The sequence below is a fragment of the Mchenga conophoros genome, linkage group LG17 (assembly GCF_057382185.1).
Source record: "Mchenga conophoros isolate Kocher_MC1m ecotype Shallow Benthic linkage group LG17, M_conophoros_male_GT1.1, whole genome shotgun sequence".
NCBI lineage: Eukaryota > Metazoa > Chordata > Actinopteri > Cichliformes > Cichlidae > Mchenga > Mchenga conophoros.
In genome coordinates this window covers 40,892,603-40,914,360 of record NC_140542.1, presented here as the reverse complement: position 1 = coordinate 40,914,360, position 21,758 = coordinate 40,892,603, and the positions used below count along the sequence as shown (strand labels likewise).

At 42.3% G+C, this 21,758-nt stretch overlaps 2 protein-coding genes across 2 annotated transcripts; one reads left to right on the top strand and one right to left on the bottom strand.

The window, feature by feature from the left end:
• Positions 1–2,210: 2,210 nt before the first annotated feature.
• On the bottom strand, positions 2,211–4,334 carry b2m (beta-2-microglobulin). Its single transcript, XM_085252369.1, has 3 exons — positions 4,176–4,334; positions 2,824–3,099; positions 2,211–2,644 (listed from the first exon to the last, which is right to left on the bottom strand). The coding sequence occupies exons 1-3, from the start codon at positions 4,237–4,239 to the stop codon at positions 2,631–2,633; spliced, it is 354 nt and encodes a 117-aa protein (XP_085108495.1). The 5' UTR covers positions 4,240–4,334; the 3' UTR covers positions 2,211–2,630.
• A 7,062-nt stretch (positions 4,335–11,396) lies between these two features.
• On the top strand, positions 11,397–20,632 carry tmbim4 (transmembrane BAX inhibitor motif containing 4). Its single transcript, XM_085252060.1, has 7 exons — positions 11,397–11,594; positions 11,734–11,842; positions 15,582–15,687; positions 17,241–17,274; positions 17,357–17,474; positions 18,033–18,078; positions 18,873–20,632. Exons 1-7 carry the CDS (start codon positions 11,504–11,506, stop codon positions 19,077–19,079), a joined length of 711 nt encoding a protein of 236 aa, XP_085108186.1. The 5' UTR covers positions 11,397–11,503; the 3' UTR covers positions 19,080–20,632.
• The last annotated feature ends 1,126 nt before the right edge of the window (positions 20,633–21,758 follow it).

Here is a 21,758-nt window from a genome sequence, read left to right as displayed (position 1 = left end):
ATTCTTCATTCATAAATGTCGATCTCTGACAACAAGGCCGTCCTTTTTCACTTCTCACAGTGAACAGTGAAGTTTATGGACAAAAACAAGCTGTGGCTCTGCATCATATGGTTAATGCACTGAAGCTTTTAGAAAACCCCTAGGTTAGAATTGTATTTTATTTTATGTCTTTTAATTTATTAATTTATTTAATTAGTTATTATTTATTTATTTAATTTAATTACAGATAATGAAAATAATATCAACACAATTGTGGGCTGGGGGGGCAAATGAAATATTGCACATGGCAGTGGCAAATTTTGAGTGGCACTTAGTACAGTATTGCATGGAGTACGGTTTTTATTTGTTTAAATACTAATAACAGTGAAGTGACCAGTGCAGAGTGTAAAATGTACCTATGAAACTGTAGGACCGATTCTGAGTGCATCTGTGTTGTGTGTGTTTAGGTGTTGTGGTTGAAGTGTCGAATGGCTTGATGACAGACTCCTGTAACGTCTGCCAGATGGTAACAAGGAGAAGAGCTGATGTGCTGGGTGGCTGTGGTCCTTGATGATGCTGTGTGCTCTGCGGAGGCATCGCTGGAGATAAATGTCCTGAATGGCAGGAAGCCTCGTGCCAGTGATGTGCTCTGCTGCCTTCACCACCCTCTGTAGTGATTGCCGGCTGCTGGCAGAGCAGCTTCCGTACCAAACTGTAATGCAGCTCGTCAGCAAGCTCTCGATCGCACACCTGTAGAAATTTGAGGTGATGTTGGCGTTCATGCCAAGCTTCCTCAGCCTCCTCAGGAAGTAGAGTCGCTGGCGAGCTTTCCTGATAGCAGTGTCTGTGTGAAGGGTTGGAAAAGGCTTTGCAATTGTTGCCATATTTTTTGTACTTGTTACATTTGTTTAATTAATTTATAAAAAGTTTATCTGGTCTTTAAGTGATGACATGATGAATCCTGCTTCCGGGCCCAACGTACTCTGCATTTAATAATAATAATAATAATGGATTGGATTTATATAGCGCTTTTCAAGGCACCCAAAGCACTTTACAATGCCACTATTCATTCACTCTCACATTCACACACTGGTGGAGGCAGCTACAGTTGTAGCCACAGCTGCCCTGGGGCAGACTGACAGAAGCGAGGCTGCCATATCACGCCATCGGCCCCTCTGGCCAACAGCAGTAGGCGGTAGGTGAAGTGTCTTGCCCAAGGACACAACAACCAGGACAGAGAGCCCGGGGATCGAACCGGCAACCTTCCGGTTACAGATACGCTTCCCTGAGCAAAGGTCGCCCCAAAACTAAGGTAAAAAAACCCCCAACAACTGGTAATTCTTTGGGTTTTTTTTTTTTACATTTATTAAGTCTGTTGTGTTTTTAATGTGTTTTAATTCTTTGTATCTTGTTCTATTTAATCTCAACAAGCCCATAAAAACAGTCAGGGATCACTGTCGGCTTTTCTCATTTTTTATTACCGCTAATAATTTAAAGCTCAGTTTTTAAAACTTTAAAAACTATTTGGACTATATTTTCATATAGTCCAAATACCTAAACTAGCTTTTTATGATAACATACAAATCTTCTGCAGGTCCCAAAGTCAAACGAACACTGCGGCATCAATGAGAGTTACAAACTGTCTAAATCCTTTCATCTTTAATAAAATGATCAGTGTTGCTGCTTTACCAGGTGTAACAATTAAGTTTAACATCCAGGCATCCATGAAAACAGGATTTATTACATTTAGTTAGAAGTTAGCAGGAAGTTAGCTCGCTAGCTTCCACCTAAGCATGATATAGCATGTTCTGACTGAGAGGTTTCTGAAGCATTCAAACGTACAGCTCTGCTATCACTTCCAACATAAATGAAGACAGAAAACTAAACAGCAGAGATGTTTGTAGGGTTACTGAAGTTGAGCTAGCTGCTATATAATGATGTGCTACGTGATCGCTAGCTACACAGCTATGTTAGCATAGCATAAACACAGTGAAGCTGGAGGATGTGAGATGTTTGTTTAGTTTTTACAGGACTACAAAGCCTCGCGCAAATGATCGTTTTCATGATTGTCTGTCAAGAGACACTTTGCAGGACTCTCAAACTCGTGGAGACCTATGCCTGATGAACACACAGCACATTTGTTTTCACAACATAAAGAAATGAATCAATATTTCTGTATAAAATGATACATTTTAGGGTTTTTGTAAAATAATAATAATAAAAACACCAGAAATTTTCAAGAATTTTTATTATTATACATGTATACACACATACATATAACCCATTATTCTATCATTTGAGAAACTCATTTAGGTATAAAACAGTTTATTGCATAATGGCCAAAGAACCCCTCACATATGGAAAAATATTACAACAGGGTGAAACAAACGAGGCTTTTGTGATTACAGCTGAGCAAATCCATTTAGTCAAAGGCAAACCAGCAAAAAGTGACACCCTAAATTTTTATAATCTCTACATCATACCAAAATAATATTGAGAAATTACTGTTACCTAATATGTTACTGATAATTATTCTGATGAGAAGAAACAAATCTGACGCTACACGGCGGACTCTGATTGTACAGGAAGGACAGATGTTGGGTAGCGGGGACAACATGACCGATGTGACACTCTTTGGTCCCCATTGGTGTTTACATGTTTGACTCTGTAAAGAGAAAATATTAAGGTTATTCATTTCATAAAAGCACAGAAAGACAATTTCATTCACCGCTGATTCATTTATAAAAGTATTAAACATGTTTAATTTTCTTTTGTATTTTTTTTAAATTTGAGGTTACTACATAATGCTTATGACTGTATATAGTTTTGGCTATCTTAACTCACCCCAACCAAAGGTTTTTGGTTCTTGTGTCCCATGAGTGACTTTGCAGGCGTAGTTTTCTCCTTCCTTTGGTGTAAAAGCGACGTGCTTGGTCAGATGGAAGTGCCAGTCCTGGTTGAAGACCAGGTCAGTCTGCTTGGCATTAGGAATTTCTGCCCCATCCTTCAGCAGTGTGATGGTGATGTCAGGGGGGTGGAAATCACTCACGTGGCAGATCAAGACATTTTCCTCTCCATACTTTCCAGGATTACGGCTGTAAACCTGAGTCTTTGGTGGAGCTAAAGGCAAGAATGAAAGAGAAAGTAATATCCTTAATAAGGGATCAGTATTCATAAGTGGTCCAGCCTGTCTGAGGCCAATTTCGTTATGATGATTTTAGACCAGCGGTCCCCAACCTTTTTTGCGCCATGGACCGGTTTATATCTGACAATACTTTCACGGACCAGCCTTTGAGGTGATAAATACGACAAAATAAAACCAGTACCGGAACCAAAAAAGAAGGTTTATTCATAACACAATGAAAAGACCCAGGGAAACCGAGTTAACACTAAAAACGATAAAAACCTTGAAAACCATGAATTTCACACACGAGCCTCAACTCTTGCGGCCGGTACTGGTCCGCGGGCCGGGGTTGGGGACCGCTGGCTTAGACTATAAATATGAAAAGACTCGCTTGCTGAAAACAGAACTGAATTGGTGTTTGAATGACTTTCCTGTTTTTGTTTTGTGGCCCATATGTTACCTGTAAATGTATTTTTATCCCCAACACGACAAATTTATTTACCCCTGATAAAATGGGACGTGCTCACATACTGATGCTTTCACACTGAATCAGTGTGAAAGTGGATTGTCCTCAACAATATCAGCAAATACAACCAAGTAATTACTTTTGCAATGAAAGGACAGAAATAGTAAGAAGAGAAATCCTTGTATTAAAATATCCTGCAGCCAGCTGAGGGCGCTCTATGTCTTTACAAGAAATCGAAACCAAATCCAAAAAGCTGGGGGGGAATTCCACTCTGTTAAAAACACCATGGACGGTTTTCTCCTTACATATTTATTGTCCAGTCAAAACGAATCGTCTCTGGACTGAAACTGTTTAGAGTCGATAAACGCAGCTTTGTTTTCCTCAAATCAAAGCACCTTATGAACCCCTCCCTGACGGCTTTGTTTTGTCTTTGTTGAAAAACGTATAAAAATATGACGTAAAACTTACAGACTAACCAAACCGTGATTAAGATTTACACAAAGGATAGAAACCGTTTGACTTGAAGTTCAGACTTTTATAAGTTCAGTAAAATGACAGGACTCAACCTTCAGTATTTCAGGGAGACTTTTTGAAAAAAGTACTTACAGTATTTCCCCTCCACTGCGCAGTAAACAGCTGCGATAACAGCCAAACACAGGACGGCCTTCATGTTTTCTCTTTGTAGTCGCAGATCCTGCTGAGAGCTGTTCGTCTCTCGCGCTCGCGAAGCTGGAATAAAGTAAAAGAGTGGAGCGCGTGAGGATATGCGAGCGCTGTAAGACATCCCACAGCCACACGGGCCAATCATTCATTTCTCTCATGCTGTTACCAGGTAGAATCCTAGTAAAGAGGTTTCGCTCACTCATGACAGGCACATGTGGAACCTCCCTGGAAACTACCTGAAGTTTTAATCTCCATAGAACTATTATTTATGATATTCTGTAATTATTGTTGTTAATAATAATAATGATCTCATGCTAAAGTATTTATAGTTCCTTCGTTTCAGATTCTGTTTTCTTTTTCTTGTCTTTATTCACTTATTTTTTGTTTTCTTAACTTTTCCCCCTCAGTTTTATTCTGGTTTGGTTTTAATTCCTTTAAATTTGTATATGACTTGTTCAGGCACATTTTGGACAGCTCAACATAATTTTGGGTGATTGTAGTGCAGAAAGTAGAGCAGGTTACCTAATCAGAAGGTTGGTGGTTTGATCCCTGGCTGCTAACCCAGGCTGGTCTCCGATCCATCAGTGTGTGAATGTTAGATAGAAAGCATTTAATCATAGGAAAAGGGTGCTCGTATAAAGTGATACATGTTGTATTAAAGGACTCTGACTGTTCATGTTGAGCAGAAAAGAGCTATATAACAACCAGGCCATTTACCATAATCAGTAAGTCTTATTTCTTTATGATTTGGTATATTTTGTGCTAGCGTCTACATTTATTCATACTTTCAAAAGACAAATAATGCATCTCCTTCATTAACATACAAACAGGGGGACTCTGAGGAAAATCTACCGGATACAAGCCATGATCACCAGATTTGATATCACAAGAGAAACAAAATAATGAATAAATCCATAATTTCGTGTTTTAATCAAACTGTTCTCACTATTAGTTTTCTGTTTGCGCTCGGTTTGGTTTCAGTTAATTTCCTGTCGCCTATTTTAGTTTTTATTGTGTGAAAAATCTTTAAGTTTAGTTTCATTTTCATGACTTCAGTGTTGTGACAGACTAGCGCTGGTTAGTTGTTGTTTTCTCCTTTCATGTCCGGGGTGGAGCATATGAGGTCATCTCCCAGCTGTCCTGGATTGCCTCCATCAGATTGGCCTTCTTAAGACAGTTTGTGCAGCAGATTATACATCTGTGGTAACAAATAAAAAATGTGTTTTTTGACAGTTTCTTTTTAACATTAGTATGCCGATAATAGGTTTGATACACTCTTCATTAAAAGGATCCGAGCATTAACCTCAGGGTGTGAAGGGTTAACTCAGAGGGACAGGCAGAGCTGAGTGTAGCCCGGTAACAACTGTAAGGTAGGCAGGAGTTTTCTCACACAGGACTGGAGGTCAAAGAGCATTTCCATGTGGAAGGACCACGAGGAGAACAAATCGGGGAGTGCTGAGTCTAAACCACAGCATCTTCCCATCAATAGTCACAAATATTTCCTGCTTTCAATTGTCTAATATATACTTTTAATCATGAATTGTGCTTCACTTAACATAGAGAAGTCCACAGCTGTGCAATTCAAAGCTTTAACTACCAGATAATAAAATATGTGATCTGCAAGACTGTCTCCAGAACTTCTCTCAGTATAAAAAACCCACCACAACATAACAATCAGTGTCATCGATTTATGCTAAATTTTAGTAAATATTTGCACCAGCACTCATGGACAGGTGACAAAGACAAATTTGACCAAAGTAAAAACTCTTTGGCTCCTTTTCGAAAGGAGCCAGCTGAGGTGGTTCGGGCATCTGACCAGGATGCCTCCTGGGCGCCTCCTGGGTGAGGTGTTCCGGGCATGTCCCACCGGGAGGAGGCCCCGGGGCAGACCCAGGACACGCTGGAGAGATTAAATCTCTCGGCTGGCCTGGGAACGCCTTGGTGTTCCCCCGGATAAGCTGGAGGAGGTGGCTGGGGAGAGGGAGGTCTGGGCCTCTCTGCTTAGGCTGCTGCCCCCGCGACCTGGCCTCGGATAAAGCGGATGAAGATGGATGGATGAAAACTCTTTGGCTTAAGATTTGCTTTAATGTGAACAATAACATGCTGGAAATCCCAAAAAGATGATTGAGTTCATCTGACTGTAACATTTCCAGTGGGAGCAATGTTTCTTCTCATATGATGTTACATCTCTCTTCACTCCAGTCATTGAAACAGTGCAAGTAGTTCATGACAGATTACAGGATGAACCCAACCTCAGCAACAGGACTTGTCCCTGCGAGTGGGGAAAAATAAAGGAGGGTCCAATTGCAGGCACTCGTGGAGGTGCGAAGGAGGTTTATTGTAAGACAAAACACAAGCTGAAAACAGCGAACAGACTAAAGATAACCTGAACTGGGAAAACGAAACTACTGAGCATGAAGGAGGGTGAACAGCGGCCTATGACGGCTGAAGCACGACCAGACAGACCAGCGACTACAACATAAGAAGACACGACTTAAATACACACAGAAGAACACGGGGAGATTACACACAGGTGGGGGACACAGCTGGAAGTAACTGACGAGACAAGGGAGGCAAAACTGAATACACTCACATGAGACACGGACTTTCACAATAAAACAGGAAACGAGAAACCATTACACAAAGACACAGACTAGACACGGAACTGAACCTACACTAAACATGAGACACAACCAAAGAACTAATCCCTAAACACCAATAAACAGAAACATAGAATCCTAATAATAATCAACAAAGCACAAGAGGATCAGAAAACAATCCATAATGTAAAAATAAACAAAAACCTAAGAACTCAAGAGTTGGCAGTTCATCTTGTAATCGGAAGGTTGCCGGTTCGAGCCCCAGCTTGGACAGTCTTGGTCGTTGTGTCGTTGGATGAGACACTTTACCCTACTGCCTACTGGTGATGGTCAGAGGGGCCGATGGTGCGATATGGTAGCCTCGCTTCTGTCAGTCTGCCCCAGGGCAGCTGTGGCTACACCTGTAGCTGCCTCCACCAGTGTGTGAATGTGAGAGTGAATGAATAGTGGCATTGTAAAGTGCTTTGAGGGTCTCGAAAAGCGCTATATAAATGCAATCCATTATTATTATTAAAATGCTGGGTCAAAATGACCCAGAACCATGACAGGACTACTCTCAGCACCGGCCTACTGTGTCTGCCCACCAGCTCAAGATAGAAAATCCAAGACAGCAGTTGCTGCAAAGAACAAGCCATCACACCTCGGTGAAAGGAAAAAGAAAGGTTCAGTCTTTTGTCATGAGCAACACTCTGTGTCCCCCGTCTCTTCTCCCCCAAACAGCAAGAAAGTGTTGGGATAACCAAACCAATCCAAGTTCAAGGTTCAGTCTCCAGAATTTTACAGTACACCAGGAGCACTCTGTCAGTCTGCATCTCCTCTAGTTCATGGAGGAAAGACAAATGACACAGTGTCACCGCAGGGTCTGAAAACGATGGAGTTCGCTGTTCTCGCCGGGCTCTAGTGAGCCTCGACCTCCCGGTCAGCTATCGAGCTGGTGGGTCACAGACGTCTCAGAAAACGACGGAGCACTTTTGCAAATATGTGATGTCTTGATAAACCGAGCATATAATTGAAGTTGACACAGCTACATGAAAACATCTTAAAAGTTTATTTTGTGATCCAGAAAGAGTAATAATAGAAATATTAAAACTAAGTAGCTGCCGCCATTTTGGAAACTGGACTTGGCTGGGCCGCGCTATGAGTTCTGGGATATGGTGGGCCACGAAGGACACACCCGACCCATCCTTTAAATCTGGGGAGAAGGAGGACGCAATTGTTGGCCACATTCAGAGCAGCCTTTGTCGCCTGGATGTGACTTCAAATGCAGCCTCCGAAGGATGCAGCCTAGGAATTAGGACATACCTGTGGTGTCATTGGAGCTTCTGCAGTTGGTCACTGGTCAAATTTCCTGCTCTGTCTTGGCCTCAGGATGTCTAGAGGCATGAATCAAGCGCACCCAAAAGGAATAAGCGCATCAGTGGTCATGTGCTCAGGGAGGGAGAGACTAAAGCAGCAACAGTTGTAACGCGGTTTTGTGTGATTACATGTGTGTTAATGAACCTGTAAGTGTTATTCCCTTTGACAGGTTAACTGGTATCATAATGGCTGTAGCTGTTTGTGAATGTTGACGTTGTGCCTCAGTATAGTGATACCACGTTGGTAGAATTATTTAATTATTTAGTAAAGAGTTAGTAGCAGTGGTCAGAATCTCCGGTGATGATTACATCCAGCGGTTAAAGGATTTTTCAATCGTTAATTGTTTAGTTTAACTGTTGTTAGCCATGTTCTTGCCTTACTACTAGCAACTTGTCAGATGTGCTATTTAGCCAACTTATGGTCTACAGTGACCCCTTGTGGACATGGTAAAATATTGCTGTGTTGCGTAGATGTGTTGTGATTGTTTCTTAGTTGTTATTGACTCGACTAATTACAGAATTGCCTGTTTCTGTTTCCAGAAAACCATGCTTATAGTAACATAAACTGTATCTTCTACAACAATGAGTTCACGTATGGCTGCACTGCATTTGGATTAAGCCTGGCAAGCTCTGATGTTCTTCAGAAGAATCAATTCTTCTGTGGAGCTTAATTAAAGACAGTTAACCAAACTCCTGGACTGCTGCAGTCTTTCTGACAGAAGACTTGGGCCGGACTGTATATCCAGCACTTCCATTATATTTATATATATTCTACAGTCACGCCAAGGCGATACCCATAGTGAAACACCTCACTCTGTTATCAAAGAACCAGGGATTATGTTAAATAACCCAACTATGTGAATAATGATAGGCTAGGCTTCTTAGAATGTGAGAGTTTCGTCAGTAATGGGGAACATTTTAAACTCCACGTGTACCACAAACCAAAGCATACATTTCAGTATTTAAGATTTCATTTCGTCAAGGTGTCATCAGGACGCTACAACACCATTCCCATAGATACAGTTGCTAGGGAAGCAGAAGAACATCATATCAAAGAAGCCCTGAGTTAATGTGTTTATCCCAGCTGGACATTTGTCAAACCTGGAAAGGCGCCTAAAAAATCCCCAGCTGATCCAGGAGAGAAGAAGGACGACTGCTGCCTAAGGGGAACCCTTCGTGATCCTGTATGTGTCCGGAGTATTGAAACAGCTGAGACGCATTTTCTCTAAACACTGCGTCTCTGTGGCTTTTAACCCCAAAACACACTGTGGCAAAAATTGGTCCATCCTGTGGATCAGGTCCCCCGCAGGACTCTGCAGTCTGTCTACCTACAGGCCAGTGAACACTCTTTCAATGATGAGGATGTAACATCCTGGACAGGGAGGAACGCTGGTTTGAGGGCGGAGTCAACGAAGCCATTTACGTGAAAAGGGAAAGACCATCTCTGAATGGAGGAGGGGGCCTAAAGGTACATCTGTCACCATCTTACAATGCTGTGATTGCAGCCATTCCCCATTGATCAATTGTCATTAATCAATTATCTTTGATCAGTGGCTGTTGATCAATGGTCATGGCAGTTTGCATGAGCATTGATCATTAATGATGAAGGAACTGACCTCTCAGCCTATTGTTCATTCAGTGGTGCTGGTTTCAGTCACTGTTTATAGCAGCAGTCAGCTGAGACTGAAGACGTCACCTGATGATGACGAAACGTTTCTCCCACTGAAAACGTCCAGATGGACACAATAAACTTTCTAGGATTTCCTTACCTGGATGATTGAGCATGCATCAAGACAAACATTCTGGAGTTTTGCTCCTTATTGATGTGATAGCATCACATATAACTATAGTTGCTAAATATTTGTCTGCCATTCATTCAAATCCTCCATTCAACTACATCCCAAAGGCGCACCATTGGATTGTGATCTGGTGGCCATCGTTGTCATTTAAGTACAGTGAACTCATTGTCCTGTTCAAGGAATCATTTGAGATTATTTAGAGAAGACGTTTCACCTCTCACCATTTCACCCTAGAACTGAAGAAGCTTCTCGGATGAGAGGTGAAACGTCTTCAAGCAACTTAAAGAAGTCCAGATGCTTTTCTTTCCAAGCTCCTTAGACTATGGAACATGTTATATTACACTGTTGCAAGTATCAGGTGGAGAGTAGACAACTGACCCAAAACCTCAGAAACATAAAAATGAAACTAGATCTTTTCATTTTCATAGATTGATTTACTGCAAATGGACTCAAGAAGTGAAAGTTATCAGGTCTTAATTTCAGTTTTAAAAGAGGTGGCCTCCAGCTGAACGTCAGCAAGACCAAGGAGCTGGTGGTGGACTTCAGAAGGAGTCAGCACAGAGAGTACAAGCCCATTATCATCAATGGAGCTTCAGTGAAGAGGGTGCAGTCCGTCAAGTATCTTGGTGTCCACATCTCCTCAGACCTGACATGGGCTGCCCACATTCAGGTTTGGGAACAGCTGTGTGAAGGACCAAAAAGCTCTCCAGAGAGTGATCCGTACAGCAGAACGCTGCTGCAGGATTGCTCTCCCCCCGCTTCAGGACACCTACACCAGGAGATGCCGGATTAGAGCAGCGCAGATACTGAAGGACCCGTCCCATCCTGGCAACAAACTGTTCCAACTTCTGCAATCTGGTAGAAGGTTCCGCATCTTCCGGGCAAGGACAGAGAGACTCAAGAGGAGCTTCTATCCCCAAGCCATCCGTGCCCTAAACACACACACCCGCCCTCTCACATCATCTATAACTGACTGAGACAGGACTCTTCCAGACACTAAACCAAGGCACAATGTACATTTCAATTCCTTTAATTTTAAATATGTTTATATTGTCTATCCTGTAAAATAGTCAGATGTCTATTCATATTAATGTACAGAATTCACCTGCTTGCTGCTACTACTGCACATGCACAATGTATATACTATATGTGTGTATATATATATATAATGTTCTTCCTCTACACCCCCCCCCCCCCCCCCATTTTTTTTGCACATGTCGAGGAGCGTGTCAGGCTACATTTCACTGTGTGTTATACTTGTATAACTATGCATGTGACAAATAAAGAACCTTGAACCTTGAACCTTGAAAAGAGGGTAAATACTTTGGGAGGATTTAAGGGGTTTTTTGAGCCACGTTGCAGTTCACACTCCACACCGGTTGGTGGCGGTAATGCACCATTCAGTTGTTTGCCAACAGCCGATAAAATCTAGAAGAAGAAAAGGACTCTGCTCTTCCGTAAAGCAACTACGTAGCTTGAGAAACAAGAACACCTCAAGAAAACGCTGGTTTAACAAGATGAGCAGTGAAAAATACCCGCGGTCTTCTATCGAAGACGATTTTAACTACGGCACTAATGTTGCTACGGCCAGTGTTCAGATCCGTATGGGTGAGTAACAGACCCGTGCTATCTAGCTAACACTGATATCATTGGCCGTGTTCACGGTTTTCCTCTACACAGTTATTATTGGTTTCGTTAGCTTCCGATGGGTTTTGAGCTACTGTAACGCTGTTTCTTGGTTCATTAGGCTTTCTAAGGAAGGTGTACACCCTCCTGAGCTTGCAGATCATCTTGACCACAGCCACCTCTGCTCTCTTCATGTTCTCTCAGACCATCAAGGAGTTTGTTATCGCAAGGTGAGAATGAGCTGCTTCATATATAACCAGGTGCTGCTGTCTGTTTCATTTTTCTAAGGACAGGAGACAAAGAGAGTACTCCGTCTCCTCTCACGAGAATCTAAAGTTACATTATCTCCTGCGGAAGCTCCTCGTCTGCTTTCATTACATCATCCATGTTTACGCAAGAGTTGGCAGTAATGGTTAAATCCGCCTCCTCAATATGTGTAATATTTAGTGATGCCAACAAATCTCCTATCTCAGTGTTGTGCAGTTTCAAAGAGACAGAGAGTTGATATTGTTGTATCATAGTGTCATCGTATTCTTGCAAATATTAGATTTGCTTTATCATTATGCTGCACACTTGGAAGATGAATCAAAAGCAGTGTAGCTTTGTGAGTTCGTCTTTACTGCTGCAAATGTATAGACAGCAACGTTACACATTTGTACAATCTCTCACAGCTCTTTTAGGTGCACTGCCTTATGGTTAGTCTTTAAACACAAAAAACGAATACTTCTTACAGTACATCAATGAAATAAACATAAACAAAAGATGGTGTGATTCACCAGTCTTCATCTGCTGTGATTACAGCCCGGTACAGGTATAGATCCACAAAAGCGCCACGAGGTTTGGATGTGGCACCTTGCCTGGGATTACCATAATGACCCTAATGTCATTGAAAAGCACAGGATAACTACTTTGATTGCACAGTTTGACCTGAAACTGATAAGTGTGCGAGCGAACGAGTAAGTTTGTGTCTGTAATTCTTTAAAGGAGTGTGTGATGTCGTGTAAGGAGTGTGTGATGTCGTGTAAGGAGTGTGTGAGGGCTGCAGTGAAGAAAAGCGAGTATATCGAGTGTGTCAGCATTCTAAACTCTGCTTTGATCAAAGGATTTTATGCTGCTGTGAACAAGATGTTATGATGGTGTACATGTTTATTAATATTAAAAATAATGAAGTGTCCAGCCTGACAACCTTCAGGTTTTATTGGCTATTCTATTTTTGAATATTAATGCTATTTAATTAACAGAATATTTTCTATTATTTCACTTTTAATCTGGAGAATGTTACAAAAGCGTTGAAATAAATAAGTTCTATTGCAGTGATAAAGAAGGAAAAACAGTCATCAGTTATTGTAAATGTAGCCATTCAGTCCCGACGTTAGTGTCACATACAGATACGTTTTAACTGGACCTGAACACGCAGGTTTGTGAATGTGATCGTTGGAGAAGGAGGGACGTCGGAATAGAAATTCATCCCATAGTGTGTTTACTACAACTCTGACCTGTGACAGAGTTTCAAGGTCAGAGGTCAAGTTTTCTGTAAATCTTGTGGATGAGGCACGAGTGTTGATTTCCCCCCCCCATTCATTTTAAGTCCAGGGAAAAGGAGGCCGTAGCTCAGGGGTTGGAGTTGGTTGTCTGCCACTGAAAGTGTCATGGTTTGTTCCCTGAGTTGCCCCCATTGCATCGATCAGTATGTGTGAATAAAACATGTGTTTAGCGTGTTCATCAGTGTGGCTGTCCCTGTTGGAAGCAGCATAAACATAGCAGCTAGGATCTCAGCAGAGTCAGGAAGAGCATGAAGGACTAACTCACGACTGGTGACTATTTAACAAGTAGACAAGATTAGTGTTAAGCTACGTTGTCATATTAGCAAAGCCTCAAATAACTGCTGATAACAAATGTTAGAGAAACGTGTTTGCTTTGTGTCCTGATTGGCCAGTACGTCAGATTATTAAATCACCAGTTCTGTCGTGGTTTGGGGCTCAATTTCATCCTGTCAAAAATTCATGTCATGTAGTTTTCTGAACATAGAAATGAACTTTCAGAGTTTGAGCCATCGTGCAGCACCATCTGGAAATCTTCTGATTGGCGACTGATTTTTCATGGCAGTGGTCCCAAACTGCCAAATGCAGTTCAGGATGTCTGGATAGAAAAGTGAAACAGTGTGAGGTTAAAGGTGGCCAGTGTCCAAAGAGGCAGCTTTGGGGTGTCCTTCAGGGAGCTCGGAGGAATTTTTCTGATGATGATTTAAAGTAGAGCTGGGCGATATGAGATTTTTTTCATATCACGATATGTTTTTTTCATTTCAGGCGATAACGATATCTATCACGATATAAGCCAAATAACTATATTTGTAAGATTTAAATGTGCCGTTGCTCACAAGTAAAATGTGAAATAATCAGCAGCTTGTTTTTATTTAAATATTTATTTCCCATAATAAGTTCAACAGGGTAGATGTACTTAAGGAACATGAGACTTTTTCAGATAAATAAAGGCAAATATTGCAAACTACACAAAAGGCAGCCGCTAAAGCGTTTAAGTTTCAAAATAGAACAAACGAAACAGACTAAACTGTCAATTCCACTTAGAAACAAAATATTAATTCTAAAAATAAATCTTAGTTTGTTTTACAGAAGAACAGACAAAACTGACTAACTTTTGTCAATATCAAATAAACTGAGAACTAAAAGGAAATTCTCAATCTCTCCTTGTTGTATAGCTGAGCTTTTCAAACAGTTTTAACAGTTACTTTAGTCTGACAAAAGCCGAATGAAGAATCAGCGCTTCCAGTCAGAGACTGAGGCTACGTCCACACGTACACGGGTATTTTTGAAAACGGAGATTTTCCGTTTTCGTTTTAAAAAATAATCCCGTCCACACATAAAGGCAGAAATGAAGGAAAACGCTGCTATGAACATGCCAAAGCAGCAGGTGGCGCTAGATTCCTAACCGTGCAGAAATGCTGGCCAATCAGAAGTCTAGAAGCCTCGGTGGGAAAAAGTAAACAAAGCTGGGGCATAGAAGCAGAACCGAGTCGTATGTGTGGAGGGACAGTAACTGTGTGTATATGTAAGCATTTAAACACTGCAGAGAGTAGAATTAACAGTATTGTAGAAATTCATTTCACCGAAACAATAACGTGGCGCACAGTGTGACGCATGCACCAGTTTATTGTATTTCCAGACTTGCTTTCGGCACATTTACAGTGCACGCTACTCTGTTTTTTGTCAGACTTGAAATAGCCGAAATACCTTCACACTACGGAGCTTCTATGGCTCTTCCGTTCGACAATCTCTCCGGCATTGGAACCATCATCTGTTTTCTCTTCGGTCACGCTCGGTTGATTTTTCTAGTCGGCACACTCATTTCCTCCATTACCCGCTGGCTGCTTCCCAAACAAACACACGTGCGGCTTGGCACTTGTGCTGTACGTAACAAGCCACGCGACGTGACGCTGCGGCTGTGATTGGTTCGGCTCTGCGCTACTTAATTTGGATTGGCTGACCTTTTTTTTTTTCTTTTTTTTTTTTTTTAAGAGGACAAGAGCGGCGAGGTCTATCGCGATAGTTTAATTTCTCTATCGAGTAAAAGTTATATCGCGATACATATCGTTATCGTTCTATCGCCCAGCTCTAATTTAAAGACATTATTACACATCAGGCTGTGCTGAGGAGGAACGGTGGTTTTCCCAAATATGAACTTTAAAGCTCAGGAGAATTGTACGAAACCAGTTTTGCCTGTAAACTGAAATTCCTCTTCTGTTTGCACGGTTCAGTAAATTGTTGCTCTTATTTCTCTTTTTCCAAGCAAAGTGTTAAGAGGCGATGAGTGGCTGCATGTACAGTCTGATCACCTGTCCACAGCGTGCTGTCTGTGCTACCTGCTGTTATAAAATGATCCTTCGTTTTGCACATAATCTCTATGAAGCTTGGTTCTCCTTATTGTCTCACTGTGACCTGGTTCCTTCCTCAGCCCAGCTGTGGTGATGGTTTCATCTCTGCTCTCGCTGGTTCTTCTGGTGGCTCTCGCTGTGTACAGGCACCAACATCCAGCTAACCTCTACCTCCTGTTTGCTTTTGTAAGTTCTTCTGTTTTCAGTTTCTTGAATACATTTTTTAAATTTGATTGATTGTCATAACAGTCAAAATTGTTGTCTGCTGCAGGAAAGTAACGGTGATGGGCAGTGAGTCATTTTTCAGTGAACCCAGTCCAAGAATATTCGTGGTCTAATTCCTGCTCGTGATAAAACGAATGTTTTATAAGAACATACTTTTACACCAGGAGACGATGATCACCAATCATCATTGTGACCGTCGACAGGTGGAGTGATTAACTCTGATCGTCTCCTCATCACAGCATCTGTTAGTGGGTGGGATAGATTAAGGAGCAAGTGGAGATTTTATCCCCGAAGTTTGTATATTACTAGCAGGGAAAATGGACAAGCTTAAGGTTAGAGTTAGTTTGACAGGAGCCACATTTGATGACGGGGTCGGAGCATCTCCAAAGCTGCAGCTGTTGAGGGCGTTCCCAGTCTGCAATGGTCAGTATCTAAAAAGTGATCCAAGGAAGGAACGTTGGTGAACCACCGACAGAGTCGTGGGTGGTCGAGGCTCACTGATGCACGCGAGGAGCGATGCCTGGCCTGTCTGGTTTGATCCAATGGATGAGTTATTGCAGCTCAAGCTAACAAGAACGAGCTGCTGCAGGCTGCCCGTGCTGACCTCTGTCCACTGTCAAAGCACCAACAATGGGCACGTGAGCCTCAGCAGTGGACCACAGAGATGAGTCACATTTTCTGGTGCATCACGTGGACGGCTGAGCGTGTGTGCGTCACTTACCTGTGAAACACCTGGCACCAGGGTGCATTATGGGATGAAGGCGAGCCAGCAGAGGCAGTGTGATGCTTCAGCTAGGAAACCTGGAGTCCTGTTACTACCTGCCTAAGCATTGTTGCAGACCATGTTCAGCCTTTCCTGGTATTACCGATGGTGGTGGCCTCTTTCAGTCGGCGCCTTGGCACGAAGCAAAAATGATTCACATTTGTTATCAGCAACGTTCGTCTGTCTCTGGTAGATCAAATGATCAGAATTACAATCATAATGATCAGTTTATTTCCTCCATGAAGAGAAGCTAACACGTATAACAGTAGCTTGTTTATGAACAGTGGGTAATATAAGTATTCAACACGTCACCAATTTTCCAAGTAAATCTATTTTAAAAGACTCTATTCACAGGTGACAGTAACACCCATCAGTGCACTGATGGGCCTTTTGTGTTTAATACCAGTTTTACTCACTATAGATGTATAATAGATGAAGTAACTGATGAGGCATACTGTAAACAATGGTGGATGATATCAACTAAACAAGATGACAGAAGTTGTTTCTAAGATGGTATGAAGTCATAAAATGTTCTTGTTTTCTATTGTTTGTATTTGTGTGTGTAAAATAGTCTTTAAGGCTTTTTATATGTGACCTGTTTCAGCTGTGGTTACAGAGCCATAAACCTGAAGCTGTAACATTCCCCACGTTACTTTGTTGCCATGTTTCCTTTTTCATTTTGAGCTGCTCAGCGGCTGCAGCCGCAGTAACTGCTGCTTTAATAATGGCTGTGTTGTTGTGTTGCTTGCAGACTCTTCTGGAGGCGCTGTCTGTTGCCACAGCTCGTAAGTGTTTAGAGTTGCATTCTGTTAGTGTCCAGCCTTCCAGGCTACCGTAGACTCTGATGGGATTTCTTTCTCTCCACAGTCACCTTCTATGATTACTCCACAATACTGCAAGCTTTGTTTCTCACCTGTGCTGTGTTCGCTGTATTAACAGCCTACACCTTTCAGTCCAAAAGAGATTTCAGCAAAATGGGAGCTTGGTAAGTTCTGTGTTCTGATGGGACTCTTTAAATGTCTGTGAAGGTTCTCAGTCGTCCAGCTCATCGCAGTCTGAGGAGCTCGGACAGGAAAGCGTCTGGACTTAAGAAGACGTCCTTGAAGACGTTTCATCAGAGAAGCTTCTTCAGTTCTAAGACTAGAAGGTGGAGAGTCACAGATTTTAAGCCTTTTGGGCAGAGGCTCAATAGGAGGTCCACGACCCTCTTGGGTCCCACAGGGCTTCAAATCTGCGACTCTCCACCTGTTGCTCTGAGAACTGAAGAAGCTTCTCGGATGAAACGTCTTCAAAGAAACTTAACAAAGTCCAGTCCGAGCTCCTTCAATGTGCCGCCTGATCACACACAAGATGTAACATGCAGATGAGATGAGTGGAGTATATAAATATAACATTCGTAGATTTTGAAAGTTGTGACGACACGAAACACCTTCAATCTGAAGCTAGAAATGTACATGAGCTTTCCACTGATGTCCTACTATCTGACGTGCAGCTCAGACAAACTGAGTCCAGCTAAAGTGGACTGTCTGTTTCATCCCTGCAGGCTTTTCTCCTGTCTGTGGATCCTCATCATTGGAACCTTCATGAGGGTGAGTGGAGGGGCCTGATATCAGTGTCACATGGGCCTAATGAAAGAGGAACAAAGGCCAACGAGTTACAAACAACAGAAAGCTACAGAGAAAAAGGGCTGATGGTATTTCTGAGCTAAGCCTACACATGGGCTGTGCACCAATGTAAAGAAGTTTAGTTGGAGAATTGTAATGTTGGACTTTTTTCCACATCAAACATTTGCTGAGCCACAGTAGGTGAACTGGTCACGGGTAGAAGCAGCAAGCTGTGGCAGTGAGACGGCGTGCACAAATGAAACCTGTAGTTTCCCTGTTGTGAAGCGTGCAAACTGCAGAGCTGGTCTTTTTCTTGCCTGCTGGGGTAAAGGGCTTGTTGAAATAAAAGGCCTTGTAGTGCAGAAGACTTCCAAGTTTAAAACCAGCCTTTGTTCTGCTGCTTTTCCTTGTATAGGATAAGATGTCAGTGCTGCAGCTGAAGTTGAACACGGCTATAAACACGATGAAACAAAACATAGACACGTTGGTAAAATCAAACACAAACTGCTGCTGGGTGCTGTCAGTGTTAGGAGTGTGCTGATTCTTTACCTCCTTCCAGAGAGCAGTCGGCTGAACAAGGCCGGGACTGAAGGGCTCTCTGATCTCTGTAAGGAAGCTTTCGATCCAAGTGGGAAGTTACGGCAGCCTAATCACTAGAACGTCAGGGATGATGGTATTAAATAACAGTTTGAGGTGGACGCAGAGCAGTGGTGGTTTGGCTTTAGGAGCAAACCGATGGGAGTCACTTTAAATCCCCTTGTGCTCTGTTCTCTCTGCAGCTCTTCTTCCACAGTGACGATGCAGGTCTGTTCCTGGCTGGAGCTGGGGCCTTGGTCTTCTGTGGCTTCATCATCTATGACACCAGCATGCTGATGAAGCAGCTCTCTCCTGAGGAGCACATCTTGGCCTCCATTAACCTCTACCTGGACATTGTCAACCTCTTCCTGCACATTCTCCGCGTCCTCGACTCGATGAAGAAGCACTGAGTGCTGCAAACCCACAATTTGCCTGTTCTGTGATTAATTTATGCTTGTGAGTGTTGATGTTGGTGCACCAAAAATCCCATTATTGACCTTTGTAACTGTTAAAACAATCGGTGTGTTCTTGGTAAGCTCTTTCTGTTGTTCTCTGCTGTTTGTTTGAAACCCCAAATTAACCAGCGTTGTGGATTATTATCAGTTTTTCTGTCTTGTAAAACCAACAAGTACTCGTCGTTTTGTGGAGGAAGGCCACACTGCCTGATTTGATATGGAGCCAGTGAGCAGCTCGTCTGCCCCTAATGCAGCTCATTTCTTTTAAACAGCAGCTCTACACAGACCTCTCCAGTCGTGCTGCTCCAGTTCATGCAGTTTACAGGTGAAGACAGAGCCTCACACTGAAAGGAGAGCTGGATGGATGCAAATGCAGGAAGCATTGAGAAAGGAAACACTGACCAATCAGATGTGTTCACAGACGTGTGTGTGTGTGTGCACAAATCTGATTGGTCAGTACTTCCTTTCTGAATTTGATTGGATTCTGAATGATGCACACACACAAAGATTTGCAAACAACATTGGCTTTGTTAGAAAATCTAAGCACATCTTTAAAATGAATAATAATTTTGTCAGTACAGTTTTCCACGACGTGAACCAAACGTGCTCATATGCTGATGCTGATAAGTAATTATATAAACTGTACATCACGTTGAAATAAAGGTGAAAATACAGAAAAGGTCTCGGACCTGTCTGAAAAACACAGGTTCTGTTTAACTTTGCAGATCTAAGTAGGCTTAGAGAAAAGCAACACGTCCTGTCACAATGTAAAGCAGTGTGTCCCAACCTGTGAGAGCCACGGCTTTGGTATGATGTGAACAGGTTCATGTCTGAAACCCTCCAGTGTTGTTAAATTATGACAAATCTCCAAAGAGGAGTGGGCCAAAGTTCCTCAGTGATAACAAAGACCCGCTGGTAGTTATCACAAACGCTTGATTGCAGCTGCTGCTGAGGGTGACACGAGCAGTTATTAGGTGTAGTCAAGTAGTTCATGACATCAATTTAAATAAAATTAGAATTTAAAAACTTCTAAACTAATATTAAAATGTATTTATTTATATGACTGTTGTACAGCAGTCCATCATCTGAAATGTGTGACAAATACGCAGAAAGAGAAAAATTAGGAAGGAGGCAAAACCTCTGTGTGCACATTTGTGAACGGCCCGCTGTTTTAATTTGTTATGCATAAGATTTACTGCTGAGTCACCACAGACTCACTCCCCCTCTGTTAATGGTCTGCCAGATGAATACATGCTGATTTATAAAAGTGTAAATGCACTATCTAAATTCTAAAATTGTGATATTTACTTTTTAATTTATGAGCTTCTTGGTATTGTTTTAAATTCACTGTTTGTGTTTTTGCAAGTCTATACATGAAAAAGACTTTATTAAAACAATTAGGTGAAATCATGGTCTTTATGTGTGTGAAACTGATTATATAATGATTGTATACATATGATTGTTAGATTCATTTTAACTTGATTAAAACAGTAAGCTGTTAATCTGTTGATCTGAGTAAATGTGTGTGTGCTAATGAACAACAGCACTGCATGCATTTCCAGCATTTGCCTGCATTAAGTTTGGCTTTATCTGTTGACACATGACATATGATTGAAGTTTGTTCGGTCTTGTAAGACATCATTAAAATCAGTTATAGGTTATATCTGTAAACAGCAAAAACAACAGAGAAGCTTGTAGAGAAATGTGGAATAGATCTAATGAACACAACCCGAAAGCCAGAAGTTCAAAATCCAGGCCCAGAAATCTTCCTTCAGAGTAACACGCCCAGGATATGTTGCTACCATGTTAGGCATATTCAACAGTAACTGGGAACTTTTGTTTTGAAATCCAAAAATATATTTTCAAGTCAAGTGGCTTTATTTCCAACCATGCACAGTGGTGCAGCATACGGTGAACCGAGACAGCGTTCCTCCAAGACCACGGTGCTATGTATGACAGGAAATCAACACAGGACTGCAAGACATATGTAAAACACCCAGCTCGCCCCTGTGGGCGGTCTATCCTTCAAGCTGAGGTCCTCTACCAGAGGCCTGGGAGCTTGAGGGTCCTGCAGTATCTTAGCTGTTCCCAGGACTGCGCTCTTCTGGACAGAGATCTCTGCTGTTGTTCCCGGGATCTGCTGGAGCCACTCGCCTATTTTGGTCAGCCACCACCATTTTGTCCGTCTGTATCTGGAAGTCCCACAGGATCTTAGCTCGGTCATTCTCCACCACCCTTGGGGGCATCTCCCATTTTGACCTCGGGACTTCCAGGTTATACTCGGCACAGATGTTCCTGTACACTATGCCGGCCACTTGGTTATGGCGTTCCATGTATGCCTTGCCTGCTAGCATCTTGCACCCTGCTGTTATGTGCTGGATTGTCTCTGGGGCATCTTTACACAGCCTGCACCTGGGGTCTTGCCTGGTGTGATAGACCCCAGCCTCTATGGATCTTGTGCTCAGAGCTTGTTCTTGTGCTGCCATGATTAGTGCCTCTGTGCTGTCTTTCAGTCCAGCTTTGTCCAGCCACTGGTAGGATTTCTGGATATCAGCCCCTTCCTCTATCTGCCGGTGGTACAAACCGTGCAGGGGCCTGTCCTTCCATGATGGTTCCATCTTCCTGATGTATTCT